Consider the following 13,642-nt stretch of genomic DNA (forward strand, 5'->3'; position numbering starts at 1 on the left):
CTTGTGGACGGGCGTCCAGCTCCTTCTTGATGGCTAACACTTGTGCGACCTTCCTTGAACTTCTCTATCCAGTCATACACACTTCTTTGTGACAAAACACTTTCTCCACACTGCCCACAAAGTCTTCAATAAATAAAGGCACCAGGTACACCCTCAGACCACAAAAAACGAATCACTGCACGCTGCTCTTCTTTCATGCAAATCACAAGTGGGGCATCCATTTTTGCTCACACCGCAATTACGAATGAACTGGTGTAACACATTCATACCTGCACAGCAGTGACTGAGGAGACAGTAGCCCTGAACAGAAAGCACTGATAAGACAGTACGGCCAACAGAAGTTTTAATATAACGGGGGGGTGGGGCGCAGGGCAGATAATTTTTGACTAACCCGTGCATGTGTGCGAGCACACGTGCACGCGTGTGTGTGGTCTGAACCATGAAATAAAAAGCATATGTATGCTTTTTTGTATATACCATTGAGAGGGTAGAGGCCTGTCCTCTTTTAAGGGTATATATAAATACAGCTATCACACATCACCTGGGCAACAGTAATGGCCCAGATCAGCAGCACCACCTCAATGGTGTATCAAGCACCCTTTAATTTATTCTGCAACTGGACACACTTCCATGCATTTTCCCCATATTTTCTGCCTTCTTCCTCTTCTCCAATCTATATTACTCAACCTAACATTTACCCAACACTGTTTACAAAGGGGTGGCAACATTTCCTTAAGCTGTGAACATTAAATATGCCTCAAGGATTACTTTTTCTCAACTTTGGAAGGATGACAATTTTGATACTCCGCAAAGAATAAGGAGCAAGACAAAGTGAGCAAGAGCGAGGTATAAGGCAGACTATGTTCCCTTTGCATAAAGGCATACAACTGTTTGTAAAGAGTATTTACTGAGGGAATGCTAGTTAGTAAATAACCACTCAGTCCATCTGCAATTTTTTTCCATGTCACCTATGTCATTAACATGGTTGAGAAACCTAAAATGTTAGGCTTATTTATTAGATGAATACAGACCCCTATAAAATTAAAGCCCTCTTTTTAAGAAATAAAATAAAAAGTCTAAAAACTGTTTAAAGAAAACAGAAGTAGTCTAAATTCCCTCCTAGATACTTTTCACTTTAAAATTCATCCCAAAACAACTAGAATAGATTAAAAGCAAGTTCACCTTCAAACCTGTACTGCCTATCATAAAGGAAGCGCCTGACAGACAGGTGTTGAATCATTGAGAATAGACTACAGGAAGCACTCAATAACTATTGACTAACTGGCCTCCCTGTTTTGAGTTCTTTTTCACTTCAAAACACTATGTGTGCTGCCAGTGGAGTTATCCTTCAAAACAATAAAAGTATGATCTTATTACCATCACTAAAACCCTTCAGTAGTGTCCTATCATACACAGAACTAAGCTAAAGTGCCTTATTCAAGTAATATGCCCCCCCCCACCAACCCATTCTCATTTCCTGCTATGACCCATACCTCACCTCACATCAAGCACACTAATAACCATCTAATGCTCCTGACCTCTAAGGCTCACTCCAACATTAATCTGTGTCACTTCTCTGTCTACAACTCCACATTTCAAATGACTCAACTACACCCAGGGTAAGCTGGAATACTCTCACCTCTCTGGTACCTCTCATATATTTCTATATCTCTCATATATCTCTGACATTAAACTTATGATACTGTTATAATATTTCTTTACATTTACACTCCCATTCATAAGACCAGTGATCTGCAAATTTCTTTTGATTTTGTATCCAATCTAAACACATATCCTAACAATTGCATATAATATATGCATATTCATTTTAAATAAATTGCATACATGCACAACTGTACAATGTTCTAAAACAGACAAAAATTGAATAATAAGGAATAAACAGGAATTCTCTTATTTTCTCCCCAAATCCCAATCAACTATTGTGGAAGTAGCCACACTAAATTATGAATTCCCTGAAGGCAAGAAATTACGTCCTATTCATCTGTATATACTCAATACCTGGAACAATACTTGACATGTAAAAAATTACCAATGAAATTCTTCCAGGAGAAAATAAGAAACTAAGGGACTGAAAAGTTTTTAACCATTATTTCAAAAAAAATTTTTATTGCTAACAATGACCTTGATTTGGTGGTTCAAAATAAACAAAGTGGTTAACCATCAATGAAAGCTCCACAGTTAAAGAATTAAATATGTTATGTTTTCAATTATAAGCATATCCTAATATCAGGAATGTAAAAAGATGTGACTTTAAAATCAATGAAATATGGTAACGGGCACTCAATAAATACTTATTGAATGATTTACAGACCTAGAGATGAAAAGCATTAAATTCATCATTTTTACAGTAAAATATGGATGAATTTCCTAAACAAGACATAAAAGCACAAACTTTGAGATCTAGTGAGTTTGATTTCATTAAAATGAAAAACTTCTGTGCATTAATAGATATTCATTTGGGAAACATATTGTTTGTCACATATATATCTAAGAAAGGATCAGGATCCAGGAAAGATAACTAGGAGAAGCTTATTCAAACTTGCAATTAAATCACAGAAGAAAAAGTCAAACAAATAAAAATAAACATGAAATATGCTTAACTTCATTAGTAACCAGGGAAAAGCAAATTAAAACAATCCAACTGGCAAAAATCTTAAAGTCTGATAATACCAACTGTGGTAAAGTGGTACAGCTACATCTGAGGTGAATTGAGCAACACAACAAAAAACCTGAAGTTGCCAATATATAATCAGAATCTCCATGATGTAGGGATGAGGAATTGGTCTTTTTAAAACGCTTCCCAGGTGATCATATCCCAAGAATGAGAAGTGTCCTAGAGAAACTTGGCCATATATGCACAACAAAAAGGATATAAAACTGTTTCATGCAACAGTAGTATAACAGCAAAATATGAAAACTCAAATGTCCATCAAAGGGAAAAAAGATAAATTCTGTATATTTATATGCTGTAATAAAATACTAATTAAAGTGAGTGAACTAACTGTATGTATTAACACAAATAAATCTCAACAAAATAAGGTGGGGCAAATGTTGGGTACCACAGTACAGCACAATGACATGTATATAACACTAGAAACCCTGCAAAAGAATATACCACATATATCTTATAGATCTACACAAAGGTAGTAAAGGTATTATAAAACATTCATGGGAATAACAAACATCAAATTCAGTGGTAGAAGCTGCTTCTGGGTAAGAGGGTCAAGAACACAATGAGACAGGTATGCACAAGAAACTTCTACTGAATCTGTAATGATTTCTTATTAAAAAGAAAGTGAAGTAAAATGGCAGAATGTGAAACTTCAACAAATCTGGAGGTCAGTAAATGAATATGCCTTACATTATTTTCTACACTTCTGTGTACGCTGAAATTTTTCATATATTTTTTAAAGAATTAGAAGACTATTGTCACAAAGCTCCCAGGCTAAGATGTGAACCTGCACTGAGCAGTATTAAAGCAGAGCTCATTATCGAGAGGCAAAGGAGACAGCGTGCCCCATTCACAAAGAAACAAGGCCACCCCCACCTTTATGTCTCACTACGGGCTAATCAACATTATTCCAAGATCTATGATGAGAATAAGTCAACTCTGGAACACGTTACTTTTCAGGAATGTAGTGGTCACAGACAGAACAAAGAAAAACTTGGTTTCTGACCTTGAGTTTCTTAAATTTGAAACTCTGAAATACAGAAATTCAACAACAAAAAAATGAGATATGTATACTGGAAATTTTCCAGGAAAAAATAATCTAGAGTAATACAATCCTGAATCTTAATACTGCAATTTAAAATGTATACCCCCAAGAAAGAGCTTTTTAAAAGTTTTGTTATAAACCTTCAAAATCTTAAAACTTAACACGTTTAATCCCAGAAGTTTTAATTGCTTTCAGTCTGGTTTGAATACTAAGTGATTATGAAATCTGAATATCATGTTTAGAGGAATGATTATACCTTTTCATGGATATACACTATGGAAAGAATTTCTTGCATTTACAGAAGTCATCTTGTACTGGCTAAATAATTTAGTCATTCATACTATAATTAAACATTAACAGGCAAACAGATTCTTGATGAGTCTAAAATTGTAGGAAATGGGTAGAGAATATAATTCCTATTTTTTTAATCTATTTACAACAGGCAATTTTATATTTTGTTCTTAAGATTCCTGCATGTACTCATGAATAACTTATTTGTGCCTCCATGTTACACAGTCAACACTCATAGACAGTTTCTCTTTTTTTTTTTTAAAGTGACAGTAATAAAACTTGGAGACTTTTTTAATCGAGTACAGGATAACTAAAATTGAGAATTTTCCATTTTACAAAATGCTGTCTTATTTTATCACAATTAAACTGTTTTTCCCTACTCATCTGAAGTTCCTAAAGAATCCAAATACAAAGAAATATGCAAAATATTAGGCAATAAAGAGAAAGAAAAGGAGATCTTTTGTAAAAATATTAACAAGGTATCAAATTAGTAACTTAAAAGAGTTATTTTTCTTTCCTACTATCTCTAAGGCAATGACACTTTTTATTTGGGTAAAAACTAATTATTTCAGTGATAATTTTTATTTTATAAATTATAAAAGGTACTTACATTGAATTTAATTATGTCATATATCAAGTATCTAGGAACGGCCTGTCCATTTACTCTGTCAATAATCATTTCCTTTAAAGAGAAAAGAAGGTAAGTTTATTCATACTTTAATAGCAATTTCTTTAGTTTAATTAAAATATAACATTCACACAGAAAGTACATAAATCATAAATATACAACTGGATGAAATTTCAAAGTGAACATACCTATACACAGATCAAATCAACAGACTGTCAGCACCCCAAAATTCCCATCATGAATTTATTCCAACTGCAATAAAATTATATCATGATACCTCATCATAGTTTTTATATTTGAATTACTATGCTACATTTTAAGTTTGAATTACTAAGCAACTATTAGGATAAAGAGACTACAAATTTTAAATTCTAAACATCAGCAACATTTAATAAGTTAATTTTGTGAAATCACTATTAAGTTCTGTTATATGCCAACTGCTTTAATCATAAAACCTATAGGTATAAATGGTGCTCTTATTATAGATAAAATCCCGACATGACCCACGTGGTCTTTCTCAGTTCCATATCCCTCTACTATGATCAAAAGGAGTATAATATTACACATCACAGCCATTAAGTGAAAAGAACTTAAATTCTGCAGTCTAGCAGAAAAGAGATAAAGGACACTATTATATACCTGTAATCATCCTTTAGTGTATATAATGTAGGATTTTTTAAATTGTAACCCTTTTTTCTTTTTGCCACTCCACACGACTTGTAGGATCTTAATAATTCCCTAAAATTTTAATTCTTAATAACAGTGTTAACCTAAAATTATTTTTCTTTCTTCATAGTCTTCCTAGGAAACTAAGCAGGCCTTTCATTATCTAATTTCATGACAGAATATCCACACACAACCATCTAAAATTACAAAGAACACACTGAGCACAAATATATTTTCTAGTTTTAAGCACGTATTACACAATTGATTTCTTTCTCAAATATGTATGAGTTAAGCTACAGACATTGATTTACGGTTATCATCTTGAACCCAACACTTGATGTAAATCACTTTCGTTACTTTAAACTGTTTACTGAAATATTTTTATTTAAGTACTTGTATCTGAGAATTTTATGAGCCAACAAGGTAGTACCAATAACAGATTTCAATCAATCTTCTCAAAAATGTGTGGATGGGGGCCTTCCCTGGTGGCGCAGTGGTCAGGAATCCACCTGCCAGTGCGCGGAACATGGGTTCAAACACTGTTCAGGGAAGATCCCACATGCCTCAGAGCAACTAAGCCCGTGTGCCACAACTACTGAGCCTGCGCGCTAGAGCCCATAAGCCACAACTACTGAGCCCACGCACCACAGCTACTGAAGCCCACGTGCCTAGAGCCGGTGCTCCTCAACAAGAAGCCACCGCAATAAGAAGCCCGTGCGCATCACATCGAAGAGTAGCCCCCATTCACCGCAACTAGAGAAAGCCCACATGTAGCAACGAAGACCCAATGCAACCAAAAAACTAATTAATTAATTAATTTAAAATGTGGAAATTTTTTTTAAATTTTATTTATTTATTATTTTTGGGGGGGTACACCAAGTTCAATCATCTGTTTTTATACACATATCCCCGTATTCCCTCCCTCCCTTGACTCCCCCCCCACCCTCCCTCGAGTTCCCCCCACCCTCCCCGTCCCAGTCCCCTAAGGCATCTTCCATCCTCGAGTTGGACTCCCTTTGTTATACAACAACTTCCCACTGACTAGCTATTTTACAGTTGGTAGTATATATATGTCTGTGCTACTCTCTCGCTTCGTCTCAGCTTCCCCTTCACCACCCTGCCCCCCCCAAACCTCGAGTTCTCCAGTCCATTCTCTGCATCTGCATCCTTGTTCCTGTCACTGAGTTCATCAGTACCATTTTTAGATTCCGTATATGTGAGTTAGCATACAATATTTGTCTTTCTCTTTCTGACTTACTTCACTCTGTATGACAGATTGTAGGTCTATCCACCTCATTACATATAGCTCCATCTCATCCCTTTTTATAGCTGAGTAATATTCCATTGTATATACATGCCACATCTTCTTTATCCATTCATCTGTTGATGGGCATTTAGGTTGCTTCCATGTCCTGGCTATTGTAAATAGTGCTGCAATAAACATTATGGTACATGTTTCTTTTTGGATTATGGTTTTCTTTGGGTATATGCCCAGGAGTGGGATTACTGGATCACATGGTAGTTCTATTTGTGGTTTTTTAAGGAACCTCCAAATTGTTTTCCATAGTGGCTGTATCAACTTACATTCCCACCAACAGTGCAGGAGAGTTCCCTTTTCTCCACACCCTCTCCAGCATCTGTTGTTTCCAGATTTTGTGATGATGGCCATTCTGACCAGTATGAAGTGATACCTCATTGTGGCTTTGACTTGCATTTCTCTAATGATTAGTGATGCTGAGCATCTTTTCATGTGTTTGTTGGCCATCTGTATGTCTTCTTTGGAGAAATGTCTATTTAGGTCTTCCGCCCATTTGTGGATTGGGTTATTTGCTTTTTTGGTATTAAGCTGCATGAGCTGCTTGTATATTTTGGAGGTTAATCCTTTGTCTGTTGTTTCATAGGCAACTATTTTTTCCCACTCTGAGGGTTGCCTTTTAGTCTTGTTTATGGTTTCTTTCGCTGTGCAAAAGCTTTTAGGTTTCATGAGGTCCCTAAAATGTGGAAACTTTTAATGGATGGAAATTAAGTGGACTTCCAGGTTCAGAGAACAGATATCACAGAATTTCCCTCCCAAATTACCTGATGAAATAAGTAAATACATATCTTCTTCAAACATTAAAAATAACAAAAAAGAAAGTTTATTATCAACAAACAAAACAAGTAAAAAGCAATAAACAAACCAGTAAGCTTTAAAAACTGACGGCCATCAAAACTACCAAAATTCTGGTAAAACAAAAAGGCATAGCAGGGTTCAGCTCCAAGCCCAATAAACCCTCAAAAGCCCTATGTGTAAAATGACAAATTCTTGATAACCATCACTATTACACTCAAATACAGAGAAGCAATCTCAGTGGTTATTCTTGTCTTGTTTTTCCCCCTCTGACTGAAAAGTAATTAAAATAGCAGAACACTCTTTCTGCCTGAAATAGAAGCTACAGGACTCCATGCTGCATTGGAGAAATAATCTGAGCATTACTGGAATAAAATATGGCTCCCAACTAAAGATCAGCAACATTTAAACAATTAATTTTGTTAAATCATTATTGCTTTAAATTCTGTTATATGCCAATTGCTTTAATCATAAAATCTATAGATATAAGATTCTACAGCTGAAGAAAACATTCACCCAAAGTGTTTGAAAGAGAACAGAATCCAGAGATTCTAACAAAGACCCAATACCTAGTCTGTGTTCTTCCCAATGGCCTCTTCACGACAATGTCCCCCTCCCCCACAGCTGCCACTATTGCCCTAGTTAACAGAAAGGCGGGTAAACATAAAATACCTAAGCCTAAAACTTAGTTAAGAAGACTGGACAGCACTGTTAGTGGGACTACAAAATGGAGCAACCACTAGGAGAGAAGTACAGCAGTTTTCTCAAAAAATTAAAAATAGAACTTCCATAGGACCCAGCAATCCCTCTTCTGGGTATACATCCAAAAGAATTAAAGGCAATGTCTTGAACAGATTTTGTACACCCATGTTTATAGCAGCATTATTCCAATAGCTAAGAGGTAGAAGCAACCCAAATGTCCATCAACAGAAGAATGGATAAATAAATGTGGCATACACATATAGTGGAATATTATTCAGCCTTGAAAAGGAAATCTATCACATGCTACAACATGCATAAACCTTGAGGACATTATGCTAAGTGAAATAAGCCAGTAACAATAAGACAAATAATACCATATGGTTTCACTTATATGAGGTATCTAAAGTAGTTAAATTCATAGATACAGAAAGTTAGAATGGTGGCTGTCACAGGCTGGGGGTAAAAGGAGCTGTTTAACTGGAATAGAGTTTCAGTTTTACAGGATAAAAAAGGTCTGAAGATCTGCTGCTCAACAGTGTGCATACAGTTACCACTATGGGACTGTATCCTTAAAAAATGATTAAGATAATAAATTTTATGTTATGTAGCCTTTTACCACACTTATAAAAAAATTAAAAATAAATAAAATCTAGTTAAGAAGGGAAAACTGATTTTCTCTTATGAGCAAACTGGAGAAACAGAGCCTATGTTTACTCTCTTGCCTAAAACAACCAAAGACATGGCCAAAATATACGAAGAAATGATCTTCAAGGCACTGGATATCCAGCAGCAAAGTTCAGTAACTCCTAGGACACAGTAAATAAACTATATGAGCCCTACAACTGTCCAAGCTTATTGGTCGAGGAGAGTTTCCAGGCTTCGATGCCTATAGTTTTAATGACGGATGGTTATACAGAGAGAATGACCGTGCAGCTTATCGTTTAAATCAGGATACTTCTGAGAGTGAAAGAGACTGCTAGAGAAAGGTTTGATAATAAGGTGAGTAACCCATTAGTTGAATCCTGAAAAATGTGGTGGATATTTTTTAGCAGGATGGTGGATGGGCCAAATGGTATTTAAAAGGCATGAAAAAAGTGGTAAACTATCCAGAGCTCAGTAATAGGTGGGACTTACGGTTTCACAGTCAAAGACAATGCTAAAGACTCAGGCATGACCCAGATATAAGGAATATTACGCTGAGTACTTTGGCTTTCATGCTTTGAGCAATGGAGAACCAATGAAGAGTTTTAGTGAAAGGAAGTAATTAACTGTGGAAAACCTGTAGGCTTTCAAAGCTCATCTCAAAGGTAACCCATTCCTTGAAATCCTTTCAGACAAGGCCCACTTGGTTCTAATTATCATAGTCCGTCTAGGTGATGAAAATGTTCTGGAATTAGACAGCAGCAGTGATTGCACAATCTTGTGAACACTAAAAAACACTGACTTACACATCCTAGAATGGTGAATTATATTTCAACTTTTTTAATAATGTTAAATTTTAAAAATAAAAGAAATCCTAAAATCAGTTCTTCAGATTGAAGGCAAATGATGGAACCCCAAATACACAGCATACATTAAATGTCAGCTATATACGTGTTGATTATACACGTTCTATAAATACAGGCGCAACAAAATGACTGAAAGGAAATATATCAAAATGTCAAAATTTCATCTCTTCTTGATAGTTTGACATTCTAAAATTTTAACAATGAGCATACTTATTCCTTTATAAAAAAATTAACAGGTGAAAAGACATGCCATTTTCCCAAGATTTTTGTTATTAACTTTAATGAATAACTGTTATATCCTCCTCTTATCCTCAATATAAAATTGAATTTCACTGATTTAAGTGAATTATTGCCATATTTCTAAACTTTTATTTCCCACACTACGTGGGTCAAAGAACATAATTTAGAGAGCAAAACAAAAGCTTTAACACTCACATCTGACAGCCAGACAATTAGGTAGTTTGAGTTATTCCTGGATTTGGAATTTTACAAAAATAATTTGCAAATGAAAATGTAGAAGAAACAGGAAACTACAGAGGACTGTTTTAATTAAGTGGAAAAACAGATATGGCAATTATAATTCAGTCCAAGTAAATTGACATCATGAATCATATTGCTATTTTAAAACCTCACAAAAGTCTATTATGTTGCTCTCAGTTATCCAAGTTTAGGGTGAAAATAAATAGTATTGCTAAGTTAAATCTGCAGATGGTTAAACATCTAATTTTCAAGCATTATTTCCTACCTGGAATACCCTTAGCCATATCCAACAAAAATCTCTTTCTACATGAATCTTCCCATTATCTGTCAACTCCTCTATAAACCATCTTTCGTTCCTAACTAACTAGAGGTAATTCATTTCCCCTCTACACCACCAAAGGACTTGTTTTAAATGCCAATCTTCAGGTTATTGTTCTATTCATTACCTACCATTCTCCACCCCAATCCAAGGAAGTAAAATGTCTCCAGGGTAAGGCCTTCTCCTCAAACTTCTAAGCAATGCCTGCACTCTTGGCACAACACATGATAGCAATGAAAAACTACACTAAACTTTGGCAAATGCTGTAACTAAAGAGTCTTTTATTTTATGAATTACAATGCTAAAAAATCATACCTTAAATACAATGAAAGTAACAAAATTCAAAATCAATGTTCTTGCTGTTCCCATGAACTAATTACCAGAGCTACTGTACTGCGGGTGCAGATTACGGACAGCACAATTCCAGGGGTGCCTGTCACATCAACTATGATAAGAACGGAACATCCTGGAAATTGCAGTGAACAGTACTTCCAACCTTATGCAGTGGCTCTGTCCACCACCAGGGGGTGTGTGTGCGCATGTGCAGCATGCGTGTGTGTGTGTGTGTGTGTGTGTGTGTGTGTGTGTGTGTGTCTCCCCGTGTGTGCGTCTGTGTCTGTGTGTGTGTATATGTCAAAATATTCTACTACACACACTGTCACAGGAATGAAAATTTACTAGTAGCCTCACAGAGTACACAGTATAGATAACTCTGTGACTACTCTATAGTTACTCTTTGCTCAGTCCCCACCATCTACACTACCCTCTTTCCTTCTTTCTAATCTTTAGTACCCAGCTCAGTCACCCCCTCTACTTGGACTCCTGTCATCACTCATTAGGACCTATCTAAAATTTTCCTTGATCGCACGTCCACTGTTCTTCTCCACACAACCTCAAACTCTAACTCTAGGTCACGTCCTGAATCTTCTCATCACCCAAAACTATACTGCATAAGTGACTAAGTCAAACATCTCATTCTCCAGTCACAGTCTTCCATCTTTTGGCTTGCACACTCCAATATTTAGCCGGTAAATTTCTTAAAAAGCACGTGGGATGGGGTCAACAAACATTCAGATCACTGTACCCCCTCTGTTAAACAAATAAATACGTATCTTTATGTAAGTGGTTTTCGTTAGGGTAATTTTATCATTGAGAGCTTAAAGGAACATTCACAAGCTACTCCCAACTGTCCCAATATCTGTTGATATAAATCCAAAACAGAGTAGCAAATTTCATCTTAAGACAGGAAGCATTCTCATACAAGTTCCAGAAACTATTAGCCAGATATAATTCAATCTGCCTTGTGAAAAAGTTCAAAGTGAAGATATATTAAAGAACATGAGTAGCATCCCTGTAGAAAAGAGACAAAGTTGTGGGAAGTCATAAGAAAGATGTAGAGTCCCTTTTCCCTCCAAAGAAAAACAGTGAAGGTGTGGCAGAGAGATAAACCACACAACCAAACATAGCAAACAGAAAGGTAAACCGTCTGGAGACAAGCCTACCAGAGATCACTCTGCAGAAAAAAACCACAAGCTTCCTGTTCTACAGATCTGCACATAAAATGTAACATACTAGTGCAGCCTAACTTCTCAAATAGCCTTGTTCACCGAAAAGCTAAAAAAGAGAGCAAAATCTAAGTGGCAAACTTCAGAATAATCAGGAGAATGGGTATCCTTGCACTATTAGACATTAAATTGTATGCTAAAGTTATAGCATTTAGGTCAACCTAAAACTACCACTGGAAGACCAAAATATTAATGGAATGGGAAAGTGAATCAAGAAACAAACAACGATATAAGGGAATCCCATATATAATAAAAATGATATATGTAATTAAAAAGAAAAAATAGATTAGCTGAATGGTGCTGAGGCAATGGTTTAGACATTTGAAAATAAATAAAACTGTATCCCTACCTTATTTCTTTTACCAAAATGTATTGTGGATAGATCAAATATTTAAATATATAAATGAAACCATAGAAGTATTAGAAGGAAATACAGGTATTATAATAATTCTGAAGTAAAACTATCTCTTTCTTAAAATGACACAAAAGTCAAATATTAATAACTGATATTTGACTACTATATATAAAATAGATAACTAACAAGGACCTACTGTATAGCACAGGGAACTCTACTCAATACTCTGTAATAACCTATATGGGAAAAGAATCTAAAAAAAAACGTGGATATATGTATATGTATAACTGACTCACTTTGCTGTACATCTAAAACTAACACAACATTGTAAATCACCTATACGCCAATAAACATTTTTTAAAAAAAACAAGCTGTTTATAATTTACCTACATAAATTTAAACCTGTGCCACAGAAAACACCAGAAAAAACAAAATTACATTTTTTCAAAATATGGGTCATAAAGTAATACCCCATTAGACAAAAACTTCTCATATACTGGTAAGAAAAAGATGAACACAATAGAAAAATGTATAAAAGATCTGAATGGGAAACTCACAGAGGAAATACAGTAACTCTGTACTGTACTAAATACAGTAATAAAGTGAAAAATGTTAAACCTCTTTAACAATTCACATAAATTAAAAGAGGTAAACATTTATTTCACTATGTGCCAGACATTCTTATCAGCACTTTATGAACTATCCAACTTCATCCTCAGAACAGCACCAAGAATTAAGTACTGTTATTAGCCTAACTTCACTACAGACGAGGAAGTTGAGTAAATGATCTTTGGGCCTTCATATAGTAACTTATGGAGCCAATAAGGTACCCTCAGCTAGACTCAGGGCTCTTAACCACTATACTATACTGTCCCCTAAAATGAAAAAGTCATTTAAAATTAGAATTAAAATTTTTAAATTTTCAAAACCCCGTGTTTAAGACAGGGTACAGATCCTTTATATATGGTTGGCAGAATCATACATGTGTTCAAACTTTCTGGAAAGAAGTTATTATGCATTGGCAATTATACACATCAGTATTTAAAATGGGCAACGCCCGCAAATGCAGCAGAGTGAACACAGCACAGTGCAGCCTGTTACTATCCCTGCCCTAGGAGGACTACTCCTCTTGCACTCCAAATGGTACTGCCACCTGATGAGCTCCTGGCCTCCACTGTCACTCTTCCTGGGACATATATAACTCAAGCAAGGCCCTCTGGACTCTTCCCTGGGACTGATACATGGATACTGGGAGAAAAAAGTTCCCTTTCTGCTTGGGTT

The 13,642-nt window shown here is 35.5% G+C and overlaps 1 protein-coding gene across 2 annotated transcripts in view; it reads right to left on the reverse strand.

Annotated features, from left to right (window-relative positions):
- The window catches only part of RNGTT (RNA guanylyltransferase and 5'-phosphatase), a 219,499-nt gene that overhangs the window by 136,365 nt on the left and 69,492 nt on the right, over positions 1-13,642 (reverse strand). For both annotated transcript variants that reach the window (XM_057738725.1, XM_057738726.1), the window contains exon 10: positions 4,639-4,710. In XM_057738725.1, coding sequence (XP_057594708.1) covers positions 4,639-4,710 — 72 coding nt within the window. The remainder of the gene's footprint in view (positions 1-4,638; positions 4,711-13,642) is intronic.

This window comes from Hippopotamus amphibius, chromosome 6 (assembly GCF_030028045.1).
Source record: "Hippopotamus amphibius kiboko isolate mHipAmp2 chromosome 6, mHipAmp2.hap2, whole genome shotgun sequence".
Classification (NCBI taxonomy): Eukaryota; Metazoa; Chordata; class Mammalia; order Artiodactyla; family Hippopotamidae; genus Hippopotamus; species Hippopotamus amphibius.